Here is a 20,061-nt window from a genome sequence, read left to right on the forward strand (position 1 = left end):
TTAAAATTTTTAATTGCCTATCAATAAAGTATATTTCTACTGTGTTTTTGCTTCTTATGATAGAAAGATTTATGCAGTGAAACCGGTCAGATAGTATGTACATTTACTTGCAATGCATTTAATTAATATTAAAACTCCAATGGATGGTGCATTAATGGTGAGATCATAAAACATTGTGTTTTGCTAAGCGAGACTACAATTTAAAAGCTAGAATTATGGAGAAGAAACGATGTCCCCCTCCTTCTCTCTTTTGTAGTTTTACATTGAACTAAAGAGATCATTCTTTAAGATTCAACACCTAAAGAATGCATTTTTTTTAAATATTGTTCAAAGCTGACCTCTGCTTTTACAAAAGTTTATCTGCACTTTTTCATCTGTTTAGAAACATACATTTTTGGTTAAGAGATTGAAGACAATCTCTCTTTGTCTTTTTTATTTTTTTCTCCCTGAGCTAAGGAGGTTGAGATAAAAAAAGAATGACTGCTTTAAAAGTCACACATGGCTGTAATTTAAGATTTTTTTTCCTCTCATTGTCCGTAACAGTTGAAAGAAACCTTCAATGAAAGTTTATTAACTAGGCCAATGCCTGAGGCAATAAAGGTTCATTTATTACCAGTTTCTTGGCTGTTTTTCTTCTTCTATTTTTCGGTTAAGCTCATAGCGTAAGATAATACTTCACAAAATTAAACCTTTGACCTTCTGTAGAGTTAAGTCTCCTTTGATTAGATAAAGTAACAATTTATGGTCCAGCATGAGGTTGCACACGAAATGAATAATGCAGCAGACTCCGTGTGGACTGAGAATCTATTGCTTTTGAAAAGATGAATGCTGTTTAAAAGGGGGAAAGTCCGCTTAAGTGTGTTGTCTTTATTCAGTATGCACTTTAACAATATTTCAAAAGGCTTTACTTCCAAGATAAAGTTATGTTTGCATTTTCTAATTCTCATAAGAAAGATGTATGGTAAAAGTGTTGCAGAGAGCTTTTGAAACTTTATAGGACAGTCATGCGTGTCATTCTGTCACATATTCTTGGTATTACAAACAGCTGAATTACAAAATTAAGTAAGTGCATGAGAAAAAGGATCATCAGTTTTACAAAAGCATTTCCAAATAATGAGACAATTAGAAAATTATAATTTGCAATAACATTATGTGGCACTATTAATATGAATTAAAGTAGTATTTAACAACTCTAAGATTAAAAAAAGTAATTCAATAATGATAATATATAATAATAATATTAAAGTAGTTCTTTGTTTACAAACCAGCCTATAGGAGTTCAGTTTCTGGTTATTGTGATGCAGTAACCTTTGTGAATAACAATAATGTTTTGAATTTTGTTTAGTTTAGGTCAAATTATAAATTTGAAATGCCATAACTATTGTCAAGACAGTGATTAAATATGAATTTTCTAGATATTTTCTTTATTTTTCTGTGTGTGTGTGTGTGTGTGTGTGTGTATTTTAAATTTTTTTTCTAAAATTTTTGGAAAAGATGAGAAAAATCTCAAATTCAATAATGAAAACATTTCATTGGGATTGCTTAAAACAGAAGAGACATGCATTCTTGCAGAATCAGAAGTGATGTTTACTTCCGTCTCCAACTCAGTGGAGGTAGTGAGATGTGTACACAGAACAGGTCTGAGTTTCTCACAAAGCTGTTGTGATTAGCTGGTTGTTTAAATTACTAATTGACATGCAGAAATTGAATGCTTGAGAGAAGTGTCTTAGTTTGGTTCTTTTTCAATTAGCTTAAATTATTTAAGGTGAATAAATCTACTGCAGTGATTTAGTTTCTTTTAATAGAATCTCATAGTGCAACACAAATTAGGTCAAGAGAAGCCATTGGATCAGTATAACTAAAGACATTGCTCCTAAAATGAAGAGATGTTAGGAAAGTTGAGGATTTTCTAAGACTTACTGGTATTTTGAAACAAAGTGAAAGGTTTTACTAGAAAATGAAAGTGTCTTTCCATGTTAAGTATTAAACATCACTTTCTATTAGAGTTGCTTTTTTGCAGCATAAAAGAAAAGTGAATAGTATAACACTAAGTGTTGGTAATCCTTCCCTAGCATACATTTGTTCTCTTCCTAGTGAGCTGGATTAAATATATTAATCAAACCTTTTAAGAGAAATAATGTTAAACTTGAACAGCATTTATTCTTGAATAAAAGATATAGGTTAACTCATAATCAGTCTAAATAATTTGCCTACATTATGCCCAAAGAATTAACTAACTTGACTAGAATTACAAAATTGTGCCAAGAAAAGGTAGCATTTACTTTTATTATGCCACCTTCTAAGAGATGACAATCACTTGATTCTATGCACCACAGCCCTTAATTCCTTTGAATCTTCTCTATTACATAGTAGTATCCACTTTTCTAAGTTGATCAGGATTGTTCTTTTCTATGGGCCAGTTTTAACAATATAACCAAAAACTTATTTTTCCAAGTACTTTCACCATTCAGATTGTCCTTGTAATCCAACAAGGAAAACACCCACCTTACTGACTGTGGACATTAAATGATATTGATATACATGCAAGAACCTAACAACGATGAAGAACTTGGAGTGTCCACCACAGCTCCCTCTGTTCTTCCTGCTACTTAGGGACTGTGCATGTATGTTATTCTCAACTCACCCTGACCCTTACCTCAGTTTAGAAGGAGAGAAAATGCATCCGCTTGCTGGATATCTAAGTAATTAGATGAATATATTTCTTGCATGAATCTTTTCCTTCAAAAAGTTTATATTACTGTGTCAGAGAACTTTGGTAACCACATCTTTCCCAGTTATACCCATCTCATTGGGTAACTTCCCTAAGCAAGGCCTCGCTGTAAATTGGTCACCTGTGTTTCTTTTTTTCATTTCTCTCCTCTTCTCACCAATAGTACTGCACTGACAGGGCACCATGTGGTACCTGGATTCTGGAAAAAGGAAAAAAAAATGGGGAAGGAGGAGATTTATTGAAGTAGCAAAGAATTTAGTAGAGGATTTATGTGATAGTGACAAAATTAGAACATTCTGGGAGATTATCTTTAAGCTAAAATGCTAATGGTGTTATTCTTTTGCAGGAAATTAAACTTTATGACACCATTCCCTCTTTTCACTTATTACATTGCCTTAACTGTCACCAATAATGACAAGTTGCTTCTCCAAAAACATCCTTTTAGAATGTCACACACTGTCAGTCATTCTCATGCTAGTGAGAGCCAGCTTCCTGGAGTCCATTCACTGAGTAATTTTGTATGATGGGTAATAAAGGTTGTAATAAGTGCTGGGCCTTAGACCAACATGGGGGTAGCTTGTGCTGATTTTGTCAGAAAATAGAAAAATATAATAAATGGAGTGCTAAAAGAAAATTAGAGTCAATGTTTGCCTATTTCAAAATGTTTATAGTTATAAATTGTTCTATTTCCAAGATTTGCAGAGGGTTTCTCTCTCTCTCTCTCTCTCTCTCTCTCTCTCTCTCTCTCTCTCTCTCTCTCTTTGGTGTTGTGCTTTATATATGAAATGGGATTCAGAAAAATATTACTAATTTTTTATTCCATAAATAATATAGATTAAAAGTTTTGTGCACAAAGATGAATGCCCATTGTTTCTGTAACAAAAATATTTTAAATTATGTAAAACAGTCACAAGTGAACATTTAGATTGGATTTCTAAATGGGTTCAACATATATTTGTGACATCCTCTGAGAGTTTATAACCTCGACCTCTTAGACTATCCATAAACTAGTAGAACAAAAGAGGTGATTTTCTTTCAAAGACTCCATAGTTTAGGGTATTCTGTGCTTTTCTTTTTACATCTATTGACAGAGTCAGTGTGGTCAATGCTGAACTGGGAGTTAGAGGAACTGTGATTTCTCTATCATTATTTAATGGTGTAACTTTATAAAAACAATTAACCCCAGTGCCCCTAAGTTTCATCCTTAGTAAGATGAAAGGGTCAACTAGGTAAGTCTTTCTTTTCCTCGTGTTGTTAAAAGTTTAGACTCCAAGTGGTGACTTAGAAATATTTTGCTAATGGTAGTATTATTAAAGGTGGAGAAAATGATATCTATTCAAGATCTCATGCTAAGTTCAACTGTGCATAGTTAGCTGACATTTTATTGAAAACCAAATTTAAATTTTTTATTGATTATGTTTCAGCCTGTTTCTATGAGCCAGTGATCACAAGGTGAGCTTTTCAAAAACGTCCATGGAAATCACTCAGTGACTTACACATGGCCAAATGATATCCCATGGTGTTCCCTCCCTCTGACTTCACTGCTGCTATAACCCCTTCTCTCTGGGAAACTGGGTTTTAAGCTATTCAAAAAAATAATGCTAAATCTAATGTCTATTTGTCTTAACAGTCATTATCAATATAATAATAATAATAATAACATATTTCTTACTGTATGTTTCTCCACATTGGTGGGGTTTTGTTGTTGTTATTGTTATCATTAATACAAATATTTAAAAAATCTAATTTAATCAATTGAAAACCTGAAAACTGGTATAGGCAGTGTTTCCATTAGTGGCCTTAAGGATCAATTTTCCTTTCCTCTGCAGAATACAAATGTGTTACAAAGGGCAAGGAAAGTCAGTCTAATGGACATTAAGAGACAAGTTCATACTGAAAATCTCTAGTCTAACCAAATTTACAGTTAATTTACTTATTCTTGTCATGAATCGTTTCTTTTATTTAAGCATTCAAGAGTGGGGACAGGCATGGTTCACTCACAATTTTCATTTATTTAGAAAGCATTAAGAAATAACATAATTGAAAATAAGTGTCAGGTTTTGGACAGCCAGTATTTAAATAAGGATAGAAAGAAAGCAGGGTAAAAAAAAAAAAAAAGGTACTGATGTTTTCAAGTTATATTGAGCCAAGAATTCTTAAGACTTGGAGTGATTTCAATTGAGTTGTAATTCAAACTCATATGGAGCTTACAATGCACCTTCAACATAGTTTCGCAAAGCATCTATAGGAACTGTCAGGAGCAGAAAGATTACTTCACAGTAATGACTGTTGAATTGAACTATGCTTTTTGATGTTTTACTTTCTGAATTGAATTGTTAGACAAGATTAATTGCACACAGTGAGAGTTTTAAATGAATGACTATGTAAAGCATTAAGTTTCTCTGTATGCCACTTGGGGGAAAAATAGCTGGAAGGTTTAAATGAATAAATGTATTTAATGCACAAAATGCCTGGGCTAATTTTAAAATTCTTTTACTAACATCCTTATTGAAAATAGAAACCCACTTTATTCATCTGTCTTGGTTATATTGCTCTGGTTGAAGTAATTTAATATTCTTGCTTTCCACTAATCTTCTAGTTCAACAGAAGTAAACAATAGGTTTCATAAATTAAAAATACACTCTTCTGAACATGCTTATAAGATTAAAAAAACAAGGCTGTAAACATTTATGACTGAAACAAACTAGATTGTTCAAATACTGCCATGATGTATCATGTATATCAATATGGCACTGATATCAGTTAGAATGCAAACAAGGTTTTAAATGATGTGCCCCTTCATTTCAGCTGGAGAATCCGCTTCACACCATCTGCCTATCAGATGGTTAGGAACCAGGACTGCGTATTAATGCCACATGTTCGATTTTCCTCCTTCTTGTAATGGTTAGATTCATATTGCTAATAGCTGTGCATGAGCACTGTCGATGAAATTTCTGTGACGGTGGAGTGATGAGATATTTATAAGCCGCCTGTCTCCCTGAATAATCAGTAGGAAGAATGCCAGACATAAATAACTTATCAATTCCAGAATATTAATAATAACTACCATTGGTTATAATCCACTGCATGTTTAAACTCGTTTCTTCTAAATTTGAGTAAAGTAACCGACTCATAAAAAGTCTGTAATTTGGAAGGTTTGAATACTTACCATCTCTTGGATGTAACCCATTTTATTCAACCATTAGGTTTGGGGAAATGCATTTTATATGGAATGCAATGTAAAAGTAGACAACATATCAAACATTTGGAAGTCATCTTGATGTCTTTGAAACCAAAGATCAAAGATTGGACCTTTCAAGTTAATGAGCAAACAAACAGATCAGAGAAAGAATTTGACAGCAATATGTCTCTTTTATTGATATTTATAATCTACAGTTGTAATCTTCTATTTATAACTAAGGGCACTAACTTACTTGAAATAAATAGAATGGGGATACTTTTTCTTTTTTAAAGAGTTATCAGGATTGCTTAATGGCATTTGAAGAATTTAAAGGCTGTTTTAATAAAAGTTGAAAGCAGAAGAAAACTGCTGTCTCTAGAAAGTAAAATAACATCCTTAAATGGTAACAGTGTCTACTTACCTTCCCAAAGATACATCTATGAACTGGTTTTAGGATACTGAATTTGAAATAGCAAAGGCTTTGTACAAATACATCACAGAGTGAAGATTTAGTGATTTCGTGATAAATTTGAACAATGTAGACAGCTAAATCAAATGATTTGGTAGAAACATAATTTTTAGATATCCATTTGTGGAACAGCTTAATTCACATTCTATGCTGTTAAGTACCTTTTGCCATATTTGCATTTTTGTGAGCAACAGAACAAAGGTACAACTAAATATAAGGACATGATGAATGTTAGGTTTTCTTTCACAAGATCAGTAACCATGTGTGGCAGGCTTAGAATGTGTGCAGGCTGTTACACATATTTTTTCCACAGTAAGTCTTCATCACACCCCTATGAGGTCAGAATTGTACCTATTTCTAGAAATGAGAATTTGGAAGCCGAGGACATTGTAAAACTTGCTGCACTATCCAAAACAAAGTGGATGCATTATGTCCAAAGTTTGTATAGCTCTTCAGAGTATTTTCTTCAAACATATTGCACTTATTCTTTATATAATAGCAAGCTTGGATAATTAGTAACTTCGATGTTGGTGACTAAATCTATAAGAATTTTAGAGGACTTTAGTGAAGCATCAAAAAAAAAGGAAAATAAAAGAAATTTATTAGCTAGGATAAATATTTTTTAAAAAAGAATCACTTTTAAATATAATGTAGCGTTCGCTTTGAAGGAGCAAAGCAGAATGGAGTCCACAGCAATGAGTTTTCATTATAATTCACAAAAAATGTGACAAACCATGTTTCTAAGTTCTCTGTAAAGATCTATTCATTCTTTTAAATTGCAAGTGATAAAGTTTGTTGTGATCAAACAGAAAAGAAAAAGATGAAATATTTTTACATTACATAAGGCTGATGGGGTACTAAACTTAATGTGATGTGGGGTCCCTTTCCTGAAGAAAGTTCTATGACTGCATATGTTGTGACCTATTATCCTTTGTCTGAGGAAAAACATGTTTTTAAAACAAAGCATTTCTAAATCCATTATCTTGACCTTTAAATTACACATAAAATTTACTCATTGCTGATGATAAAATTGAATTCAGAACTTCTAAAAATGAACTCATTAAATTCCAAATTTTTAAATTTTATAACTATTCCAGTGAAATTGACATAGGTGCACTAAAATAGGTTGAAAATCATAAATACAACTTACATATCTTTTATAAGTAATTTTCATGTATATGTAAAATATATGCACATATATTTAGGAAACACTAATCATTCACTTATTACTTTTCTCTAAAGAATAGAACACCAAAAACATAAGATTTATTTAAAAAGTTACTACAAGTAGTATATTTGTTGTTCAATTTAAGTTTCTTTTAAATGATCTCACTGCCATCATTTTGTATACCTTTATTTGAGGTATACAAAATATATTTTGTATACCTTTATTTGAGGTATTTATCTTTACGTGACACTGAGAATTGAACCCAGTGCCTCACACATGCTAGGCAAGTGCTCTACCACTGAGCCACAACCCCAGTCTTCAATTTAAGTTTTTATAGGCATTTCACATGCAGGTTAAAATTATGTTACATTTGAATTCGTTCAGTACATGTTTTTCTCCTGGTGTAGGAGATACTATAAATCTTGTACTATAAAGTGTAATAGATGGAATAACCATTTCTTAGTGTGAGAGATCATTTATTTGTTCATAGTATATATTATTTACTCATCTTCTATGTTGATCATTTTTGATGCAGTCATTTTGCCTTTCAATCCATTGTTTCCAATGCTTACTGCCCTTAGATTATTTGATGGTCACTTGAGTTTGTATTTTAACAAGTTCCTGATTTTTCTAAAGCATATTCACTTTTGAAAGCCACTGTGATGAGGATCTGATTATTTAATAAGCATTTGCTATGAGGTACAGATATTCCCTGTAAATTTTAATGTATTTTTTCACCAGATTATCTTTTTAATCTAAACTTTAAAAAATCCTCAAATTAATAAAAAAAAATCTTATGAAAAGTATATACCACATTGTCTAGTTCTGAGGGCAAAATTGTTTTGATTCGGAAGAGTTGAAAGCAATGGTAATTTGCAATATAAGGCACTTCATGGTGGGATATGGAAGAGGCATTACGAAGATTCTCCGTGAGTCTGAGACAAGAAGAGAACCATGACAAGTGAGAACAGGGTTACAAAGGGAGCTGAAGAATGTGGTAAATATTATGTGTCACCAGTGTTTACACCAGTGTATAATATTCTTAATTAAATAGATAATGTCGTCAGAGTTTGAATTCTGTATGTAAAATAGGCCAAAGACTTGAATTGTTTTCTTACACTTTTTTTTTTTTTTAAGGCAATTTCAATTAGGGAAAGACATACACAATGGGATCTCTATGGAAGGCTACATCATAGATTGCAAACTAAGTTTTAACTAGAAAAAGCAAGTTGAAGGGGGCCTGAGAATTATATTGGAGATTTGTAAGAGTCATTGCAAAACAAAAAGTCACTGTAATAATTATGTGGGGGTGGGGTGGAGTGAACGTTTTGTGGTCCTCTCCAGCCCTAGGCAAAATAGACCTATGAAGAGTCATGATTTATATTAAATTAATGACATTTGTTACTCTTACTATATTCACATTTATTGTAACAGAAAAACAAATGGGTTAAATAATAACTACTGTATTTCTCCTGTGTCTCTGCAAGTAAACTAGTTTGAGAATTATGTTTTTCATGCAGTGACAATCTGTACCAAACATTGTGATAGATGTCTGGGATCCATAAACTAAGAAAGTTTTTCTACCCTTTGGTGCTATAATGTAGTTTAGAGGAGCTAGGCATAATTCCATCAGAAATACTTAATAGTAGTTTCATAAAATATTCTCTTAGAGCTGTTCCCTCTCCCCACCAAAATAGTAAGCTCAAGAAAGAGAGCAAGGAATTGCTTGTTTCTACTCAGATTACATTTTAAAATGAACATGGAACAGTAAAATCAACCAAAAATATATAGATGCAGAGACTCCAACTCAGACTTTCTGGGTCAGAATTTGAGATGGTAGAATCCATCTATTTGCTTGACTTAAAAGCTCCATGGCTGGGTCTGATGCACATCTAGGGATGAAGAACTCACATTCAGTGTGAGGGGTGGGTTAGGGAAAGTCATGTATGACTATTGAAAAGAATAATCTATAAGCTAATTTTGGAAAGATTGATAACATTTCCCAAGTAAAGAATGAATAGCAAGGAATCTGAACCTGCTTCTCAAGGAAATAATAGTTAAGCCATCACATGTAGCCATCACATCAAAGCAGGTCTGGGGCAAAAGAACTAGAGAACTTCTCTAGAAGGTGGGTATAAGATATGAACACTACCCTGAATGAAGGAATGATGTGCTCCATGAGAAAAATATGAGAGAAGGCCTAAGTATCCAGAGCACAGAGATCAAGATGACACTGGGAGAACAGATGATTCTATACTGACTGTCAGGGAACTGAGCACTAAGAGCCCTAACAGCCATGTGAAGTACTGAATCGAAGAGCAGGCATTGGATGTCATGATTGGATCTTCATTTTCATGAGGTCATGGTGACTAGTGCATGAGGAGTAAGAGACTGGAGGTGGTGAAAGTGGGAGCTGTTAAGCATTTATTGCAGTACTCTAGGGAAGAAAACATGGAAGGTTGCCCTGCAGGGTCAGTGAAAATGGAAAAAGAAACAAAACATGGAAGCTTGCACTGAGGGAGCAGTGGAATTGAAGAAAATTGTCTGAATTTGAAAGACATTAACAAACTAAAATGAAGAACCTATAATACAGCCAGGAGGGGTAGTGCTAAAATCAGCAACTCTCACTTATGTCATGGCTTTCTTCCTGGGTTCTCAAAACTGAACTAAAAATGGACTATTAATATGGATGTTAGTTAAGGTACAGCAAGTGCATAAATGTATGTGTGTGCATGTGTGTGTATGTGCATGTGATACGTACATCTTTTGGAATTGCATTAGAAATGCAAAACTGGGAAAAACTGTCAAACAGAAAGTAAAGGAGCTTTATAAAGTAGATCAGCTAAATAATAAAATTATCCAAAAGGGAGCTTTAAAAGTTAAGAGCTAATGCAGTCACCTAAGGACAAGTATGATTCCCCTAGTTAGGTGGCTGTGCCAGCCCACAGATCCTGCAGAAATCCTCCCTAGGTTTGGATCTAACTTACTGAGGAACTAGAATATATAGCATGCCTTGTTTTTAAACTAACCATCATGTGAAATTATTGACGTGGTTTTTCTTATTTGATCTTAATACTTTCCTTTTGGTATCAGAAAGGTCTTACAGAAGAAGAAACCATTCTCAAGAAGATTTGATGGCTTGTCCAAGGCCAGGTCTTGCATAATTATGTTTCATGTTACCTAATTTGATTTGGATTTATTTGATAATAGCAATCATATCTCAGGTTGTGGGTTTATCTTTATTGTTTGAATACTTCGAACAAGTTTTGCTTGCAGCATTAATCAAAGACAAAGGCCTGAGAAGGGTCGTAAACTGCAGACAATTCAACATCAGGTAACCAAGGGAAGGGACAAATGAGATGTTCGCATTGGTGACAAGGCAAAATCAAGGAAGAGATTTTCTGGGAAACACACTTAGAATTTTAATAGAACAGGAAAGAAAATGTTCTGAAACATCTTTGAAGGAAATGAGTAATTGGGGAGAAAATTCAATCATAGGAAGATGAGAGAATCAGCTCAAGTTGAGACTTAAAAGGCAGTGAATGCTCAGACCAAACCCCGATGAATTCTTTGAATTTAGATCAGTGCCTTTTAAGGGGTGGTGATCAGTTTTCCATACAAAGATCCTATCTGTAGGTCTTGTTGCGTTGGGGTGAAAATGGTCAGGGCCTCTTTTTGCTGATTTGAGGGGAAGGTGAAATACTCCTACCTTCTGAATAAGTAGCAGGAATTGTCTCAGAAAAAGACTTCCTAATAATTTCTTGGGCTGCAACTTACTTGCTATAGTAACTAGAAGTGATGACTAGTGGAGAGGAAAAGGAAGAAAGTGGTGCTCAGTCTGTAATCTACCAACTGGGTGCTGAAATAAATCCACACAGATAAATTTCCAGAGAGCTGGAGCACAGCAGTCAGAAATACTAAAGCAACTGTAGCAAAAAGAATATGGGTGAAGGGTTCTGGGGAGGATATATATCCTCTCATAGACAAAGTTTTAGAATTAGGAGAGATTATTCATATATTCTATTGTCATTTTGCAATGAGGAGTTCCAGCTTCAATTGAATTGACTTGATAAAATTTCACACATTTAAGGCAGACAAACAAACCACTTCTGTGCTCAAAAACCTCCTCTGGTTATTATGTCCCCGTACACATATTTAAAGTCAAAATAGAGTGGTTTTAGTGGCCTGATCTTTCACAATCTGGTCTCAAACTTTGTTTTTAATCTACCCCTACCTGCTGTTCTCTGGATGAATAGAGATGGACTGTTCTGGAGAAACATCATGGCACAATGGTTAAAACGTGTTAACTCCCGGAGTAGAATGTACTGATTTAAATCCTGCATCTGGTTTCCTAGTCTGTAAAGTAAGGATAACACTGATCAATCACATAGGGTCACTAAGCTATTTAAACTACCTTTATGTCACTTAAATCAGCATTTAAATTTAAAAAGCAGTATCATAGCATTTTTTTGTGATATTTTATTTTTCTTGAGTACCTTGAGCACAGGGGAGACCCAGCTGTACAGCAGCACATGGTCCTATTACCACTGAGTAGTTCACCATTTAGTGAGGAAAACAGAGGCACAGACATTTACAGTATAGCATGACATACTCTGTGTAACTGTGGACCAGGAGAGAACTAGACAGGCATCAACACAGCTGGGGGGAGCAGTGGGCCAAGACTCCCAACAGGAGTGGCATCTCACTGGAGGATCATAAGTCCGGCAAGTGATTCAGAGAGCAAGTTCACTTCACATAAAGGGAATGGCATGTGGGAAAACAGGTTTGAGCAGGCAGTTCATGTATGGAAAATGGTGTCATATCCACAGACCTTGAATGTGGCATGATATGACAACGGGGAAACTTGGGAGATTAAAGTAGATTTGCACTCCTTAGATAAAGACCTCATGGATTAAGCCAGCAGTTCTGATTTTACCCTCCTTTTAGGCAACTATATGGGATTTTAAACAGGGAATGGTATGTTTGTATTTGTGTCTTTGACAGATAAGTCTGACTGCATGTCCATGATTATATATCTTAAATTATGGTTCTGCTAATATTTAATTTGGAAGTTTCGAAAGCATTCTCCCCCTTTTATTAATGTTGCTTCATTGGCTAGTTGGGGATGAATATATGTTATCAAAGTGTTGCCATCAGGTATGCTAATGTATGTTTGTATGTGAGTTTTATGAAGTACATGGACTATTACATGAAATATCAGAATTTGAATTACCTCATTTTTAATTTATTCTTTTAAGGTCTGACAGCAGCAGCTGCAGCAGCTGCCGCTGCTACCAATGCAGCTATTGCCGAAGCAATGAAGGTGAAAAAAATCAAATTAGAAGCTATGAGCAACTATCATGCCAGTAATAACCAACATGGAGCAGATTCTGAAAATGGGGACATGAATTCAAGTGTTGGTAAGTTTCATGTTCACTAAAACTGATCATGATCACTTTGCTATGCAATTACTTCCCTAGAACCAAAGTATTTGCTACTCTTTTTAAAAAAATTGTTACATTCAGTTTGAAAACTTTGCATATTTTGAAAATACCATTTTTCTTTCTGAAAACACGCACTCAGAATAAGTAAGTAGTTACCAATATTATCATATTATAGTACCAACTTTATGTCTGTAGCTTTAACAATAAATATTCAATTAACATCTTGTAATGCAAATAAATTTTAATAATCAGAATTCTAAAATATTGACTATGGGTTAAGTTGACAAATATAACTGCTACACTTTATGTTTTCATTCTTTTAATGTATTTTCTTTAACAAGTAAGGAATGCACTACCATTATCAGCAAAATAAGCAGTACTCCTCCTCTAATTTATAGGGAATGCATTCCAAGACCACAAGGGATGTCTAACACCAGGGATTAGCATTGAACTCCATATAAATACTATGCTATACACATATCTATGATAAAGTTTGTTATAAATGAGGCACAGTAAGAGATTAACAACAACAACTAATAATAAAATAGAACAATTTTAACAATGTATTGTGTTAAAACTTATCTAAGACTTATCAATTATGTATTTCTGGAACTTTCCCATTTAATGTTTTCAAACCTGAGTTGACACGGGTAACTGAAATAACAAAAACAAAATCACGTATGGGAAGTCTACCATAAACTTAATTTCTCCATGTGCTGCCGAGAATAAGGATTATTTTGAGTAATTCTTTCTATACAAAAGCATTGCCAAAGTCTTCTTCCTTTAAAAACTACAACTTTAATTTTTCTTGACATTTTTTTCTTCTCCTGCCATGTGAGGAAAAGGAAATGAAAATTAACTGCCACAAGTAAACTAAATAAAAGATTAACTTTTGCAGCATATTCGTTTGGGTAATTTGTTTTGTCAAACACAACCTCAAAGGTGGGTTAATTTTGTGATTAATGAAATCTCTAGCATCTGGCTATTGATATAGTAAAACATTTTATTCTGTCACTGAACTGTGTTTTTTTTTCTTAAAAATAAAGAAACCATGCTCAAAATACAATTTAAAAAGGGAAATTTGGATTCTAAAAGATGTGTGCAAGATACCATATATAACATTTGCTCATGACAAATACAAAAAATCATGATAATTCAATTGTCTTTTCTATGCAACATTTTAACAGATTATTTTGTAAGGTAATAAGTAGCTCTCCGCTTTCAGTCCACTAAGACATAGATAAGAGACTGGGGATGTAGCTCAGTGATAGAGCATTTTGCCTGGCATGTGTGAGGCCCTGTGTTTGATCCCCAGCACTACAAAACAATAATAATGAGGAGGAGGAGGAGGATAATAATGATATAAAAATAAAATAAAACAAAGGCACATTTAAAATTGTTTACAGAAGTATTATGGGCTTTCCTAATCATTGTTTTCACTACAGTTCCGAGAAACATACACCAGATGTGAAGTAGAATAGGCAGTAATTTTGAAATACATACACAGAGTACAAAATGTATCACTGATGCTTCTGTGATGATAAAGGGCAGCTTTCAAGTGTTAAAGGGGGAAACAGAAATTTTCGGTAGAACCTCATGAGGGATATTTAAAATGACTGGCAGCAATGGTTTGAATTGAGAGTAGGTGGTGGTGGCAATTCTAGGAAAGGTGAATACATGGAAGGTAACCCAAACAGAGGACTCCAAGCTGAAAGGCACTAAGGGAAATACCACTGCTCACATTTCTAATTAATTTTAGGGAGAAGACTGAGAGGGCAGAGGGTTTTTTTAGGTCATGGTGTATACATATACATTTGAAAAGTTAAACCAGTATTGAAGTAAAATGAAAGAATTACACTTCTGTATTTAAAACTACTAAGGATACATTTTCTTAATATAAAAGTCTTTTAATTTCACTTATAAAACAAGAGAATAATGAACACTTTTAAAAATAATCTATTTACCACTATGAATTTTGGTTCTCATTCCAAAATGTAATCTGGATTGTTTCCAAAATTTTCTAATAGGCCTTTAACACAGGCTGTTCTTGATAGTTGGGTTTTGAGGAGGAATTCTTAAAATAAGCAATATAATGACATTTAAAGCAAAATTTGTTAAAACGTGTTACACCTGAATTTTCCTGAGCAACACAGCTTTGGAGAACTGACAGACATAAGAGAAGGGGAATATGAGCTATCAGTAAGCATTAATATGTAATTAATATTTGATAGCATTTAATAATATTTTCCTACTAATCAAGTTGTATCTTACTGTAATTAGGTACATAGGTTGTAATAATGGCTTAAAATATAAATAATTTTAATTTCTCTTTGTATTTTAGTTGGAACAAATCACTTGTCTTCCATTAAGGTATTTAGTTTTGGTAATTTATACTGCTTTTGGACATTTACCATTCAACATTGAACGAGCAGCAGAAATTTTCTTGAATTTTCCTAGATTTTAATATTTTGAGATTTGTTAACATTGTTGCCATTTCTAGTCCCCAAGACATGTAGGTGATTTGTATTGTAGGTATCTTTTACTGATTTTTTGGGGGGGTTATCATTGTCATTTTCATTCCATTCTCATGTGTCACATGAGATATAATTTATAATCTAATCCTTCATGGTCACCTCCATCCCTAGATATTTACCCGTAAAGTAAGGGAAGTGAATGTGGGAGGAAGGAGGGGAATTGGAAAGAGCAATGGTGAAGGTGGGAGTTGAGCTTGCGAATATAAGAGCATTTGCTGAATTGAATAATTTTATTTGACCCCAGACGTCTCTATTTAGAGGATAATGCATGGCTCTTGGTGTTTAATAATGACTTTCTCTGTGACTTTGGAAAGTTATGTAAACTTTTTGAACCTAACATTCTACATCTGGAAAACAGTATAAATAGTGGTGTCTGCATCATGAGAAGTAAAATATGTGTCTAGAATTATCACATTATTTAGTACATGGTCCGCTTATCATATTGGTTGGAGTCTTGGTATTGCTTTTGATATTACTATTTCTCTGAATTTTCCCTTCTGAGAACTTCCTTTCTCTTTTTACTGCCATCAATTGCTTCCTCCTTTGTTTTCTTCTTCCCTCTGCTAGGTATTACTTAAGTTACAGACCTTGTGAGAGAATTGGAGGGCAGGTTTTATATCATTTGGGTTTTGTTGTATATTTGATTTTAGCTCATTGTAAGAATACAAAAATGATGTAATACAGGCCCAGAACTCAAAGGGCATATACTGTCTTGGCAAGATGGATTAATAGTCAGTCATAACAAGACATGGTGGCTCTTCCAGGAGAATCAGTCATCATGACATGGTAAGGAAGTAATATTGAAGAATATGAATTCTAGAAGGAATTCCAAGACTCTTCAAAACCTCCATGTCAGTGTACAGACATACTGCTCTCATGATTCTATCAATTGGTTCTTTGAAGTAGTGAAGCCCTTCAGAGAGGAGCTACTTAAATGATGTATCCTTGCTACTCAGTCTTGCCCAAATCCAGTGACATTTTTGAAGTCAAGTCAGTCCTCTTTTTACTTCCTGTTCTCATCTGGCTCACAAGTTCTGTCAAACCTTTTGGGCTTTCTTTTGTAGGAGCACTGTTTTTTTTCCCTTGGTTGTAAATAAAACCTTATAGTCCCAAGAAATAGACTTTGTTTTTGTTTGGTTTGGTTTGATTTGGCTTGGTGAGGTGACAGCAAAATTTCATTCTAGATGACCCTTTTCAGTTCATAATATGAATCTTAAAAATTAGCCCCAAAAGGATGTGTAAAGAAACCTTTGACACTGACAAATCATTATTTTACACCCCAATTTTACATCATAACCTTGAGCTCAGATCTTTCCAACAGAATGATCACTTTAGGAAGAAGTGAGGACCTCAGGATAGACCTGAGTGAGGCATCAGCATGCTGAGTAAAATATATGGCCATGTCGCCATTCTCCCTCATCCACAATCAATTGGATTCTTTTAGTTTAATATTTACTTGCTAAGATGAGATGCTAGTCTGCATGGTGATAAACAGTCTGCTCCTGGCATCTGAAGGTGACCTGTCAGTTCATATGGACAAATCTCCTGCTTACTGAAATGTACAAAATAAATCATTAAAGCAGGCAGGTGCTCATTCCCAGATTTAAATCACCATAGATTTATGATTTGAATTAATGCTTCATTTGGCCATAGAAATAGATGCTGAGACAAATGATATGCACTGGTTGGGGTTTCCATACTGTAGCCATCCTGATATTGATTACTGAGATGTCTTAGCAATCTCTTGTTTATATCAAGTACTATCTTGTGACAGGTTGGCTGATATGAGCTACATTGCAGATAAGAAGGAAAAATGTCCTGGATTCTTTTTAGTGGCAACACTATCCACAACATACAGGCCAGATAAATTGCTATTTTTTTGCTTTAAGGACTGATCTGCATAACCAGCTTAAAAAATGCTGCTTGGAAATTGAAACTGGGATATTGGAAAAGCAGAATTTAAAACCAGTGAACCCAAGGTCAATTTGATAGTTTCTATAACTATGTTTTATCTGTTTATCCTTTTTTGGCATTATGCACATTTTTGAGGATACTGAATTAATCACAATTGGCTTAGTCTAAATAAAGGAAACTTAATTTTACTTCTAGTTTTTAAATGTTTTATAAATATTGACATAGTGAGCATCTCTTAAAGTATCTATGTTATTTAAATACTTGCTGAACCTAGTGTCTTACTTCCCTCACTAAAGACAACAAAGGAAATAAACCTTTAAAAAATGCATTAAATATTATTCCCAAATGTAAAGTTTTGTGAACCATAATTTACTAAGAGGCAGGAAAAGCCTGCATTTGTACTTATCTTAACATTTTATTTAAGGAAAACACTATTTACACAGTTTAAAAAATACTCAGAGGATTTGAGAGGGATCTTTGCCCCTAGCTAATATCTGACTCATAGAACTGGTAAACAGCTATCAACAATAGTAGATTGCTTGCTTCGTAGGAAATGAGTTCATATCTATTCAAAATGTGATCTCAAAACAGATGTCCCAAGAAAATCTCATTGTTTAAACTACAGTCATAACCCCCTAACTGCTGTTATTTCTTTAAGGAAGTGAAGTAATCCTAAGACTTTAATATTTTGTCTTTCTGAACACTTTGGAACATAGGCAAGCATATGCTAATGAAGTGATCTACAAACCTGGACCCATTTCCCATACCCAAAATATATGATTCTTTTTCATTTTTCTCAAACTTGAAAGAAGAATTAGCAGGATGTAGGAGTTTCAGGCAAAAATAACTTGAATTTCGAATTAATAGTGTGTTCTTCAATAGCATTCCTGACTCCTTACTTCTCCTGCCCCCACACCACCACAAGCAAACAAATATATGGGGGGAAAAACAGGCAGATAGGGAGATAAAATAATCTTCCCTAGCTGACCATCTCCTTATCTTTTTCAAAAAAACACCATTCCTGCAGAAATAGAACAGTTTACACTGGAGTCATTTCCTTTTTTCTAACACATGTGTCTATTTAGAAGGAAAAAAATTAATTTTATGATTTCAGGAAAAAGTCTTGGAGACCTTGAGAAAGCAAATAAAAGGAAACTGAGAAGGCAGGCCACCAAGCAGAGCTCTGCAGTTGCACATTGGATTCTCTGCCTTGGCAATGTTAATGAACCTCAAATCCTTCCTATAATTAGATGAGGGAATTGCTTATATTTTCAAACAGATGATGCTGCTATAATGAAACGATTGACAGGGAATTTAAGAGTGTCTACAGTAGTCATTTGGTTTCTGTTATAAAAAAAAAGTTTAAAAAGAAGATTGGCTTTAGACATAGGTCCTGAGAGAGGTAGTAATTTACATAGCATGCTATGACAGGTGTCTTTGTATAGTAAGGAAATAAAATGGAAGACTAGAGAAATGATGGGCAGGTATAGCAATTTTTTGGGGAGGGGTGTCCTATGCTTATTCTGCTTAGGTTCTTTAAAAGGGGCCGAGACTCAAGAGATGGATCCGGATTGAGTGCACAGCTGTAACTGCTGATGAGCTAATTGCTCCTTATCTCTCAGCCCCATTCATCTTCATTTTTTACCAATTACTGAGAATTATCTGTGTTCTCAGTTGGATATGAGAGTTAATCCTTTTTGGTTAAGCTGGCAGTACTGTGAGCAGATTCCAAATCGGAGGGTGAAAAAGCCAAAGCAAGCTTGCTCTAAAAATGTCTCCAGTTCAATTACAGTATCACTGATTCATAAGAAATTTGCTATTGTTTAACAGATTAAATGTGGAAAGTTTTTTTTAACTCGAATGTTTTTCTCCCTAACAATAATTCGTAAGACACTTCTTCCTGCCTGATGAGTAACATTCAACAATATTAACAGGGTCTTGTAAATATGGAAATTCACAGGACTATCCTAAAAGTCTAGAAAAGATACTGACGTATAAAATGAGAAATATTTTAGATCTGATAATCGTCAATTTATATATAAATATTTTTAATTGATGCATTTCCTCTCTGTGGCTTCACATATGGTTGGGAAGGTATGTTCAAATATAAACTTTTTTTTACAAATGTCACATTAGTGGAATTTTAATGGAAGACCACATAAGTATCTCTTAAAAGTTTAGGAACTGCCATGGTCTGTAATTCAATTGATTGCCTATAGGCCATATGGTTAACAACATTCCCTCAAAAAGATGTCTTCATATCCTGACTATGAATACATAAAGTTGTTTACTTTGACATTAAGAAACATAAAAAGTACCAAGATACTCTTTAATCAATTTGAGTGCATTTGTAAATATTTAGTATTTATGAAGTTTTCTTCATTAAATATTTTAAATAAGATAGTCTAATGAAACAATGTGAAGAATAAACAGTGAATTTAATACAACACTATAAGAATATTATTGTATAAAATTTAAATATATTGTAGCTTGATCAGGATAAGTCACCTCCACATATATGCGTAATCTGAGGGAGTTCAGGAGCAGACAGCAAAATATGTCAGAAGATTTAGTGTCTACTAATAATGTAGAAAATAAGGCATGTATCTACTTAGATCAG

General features: G+C 33.8%; 1 protein-coding gene across 2 annotated transcripts in view; it reads left to right on the forward strand.

Annotated features, from left to right (window-relative positions):
* Dach1 (dachshund family transcription factor 1) overlaps positions 1 to 20,061 on the forward strand; it is a 389,822-nt gene that overhangs the window by 199,586 nt on the left and 170,175 nt on the right. For both annotated transcript variants that reach the window (XM_076872351.2, XM_076872352.2), the window contains exon 3: positions 12,808 to 12,969. In XM_076872351.2, coding sequence (XP_076728466.1) covers positions 12,808 to 12,969 — 162 coding nt within the window. The remainder of the gene's footprint in view (positions 1 to 12,807; positions 12,970 to 20,061) is intronic.

Source organism: Callospermophilus lateralis, chromosome 12 (genome assembly GCF_048772815.1).
Source record: "Callospermophilus lateralis isolate mCalLat2 chromosome 12, mCalLat2.hap1, whole genome shotgun sequence".
Lineage (NCBI taxonomy): Eukaryota > Metazoa > Chordata > Mammalia > Rodentia > Sciuridae > Callospermophilus > Callospermophilus lateralis.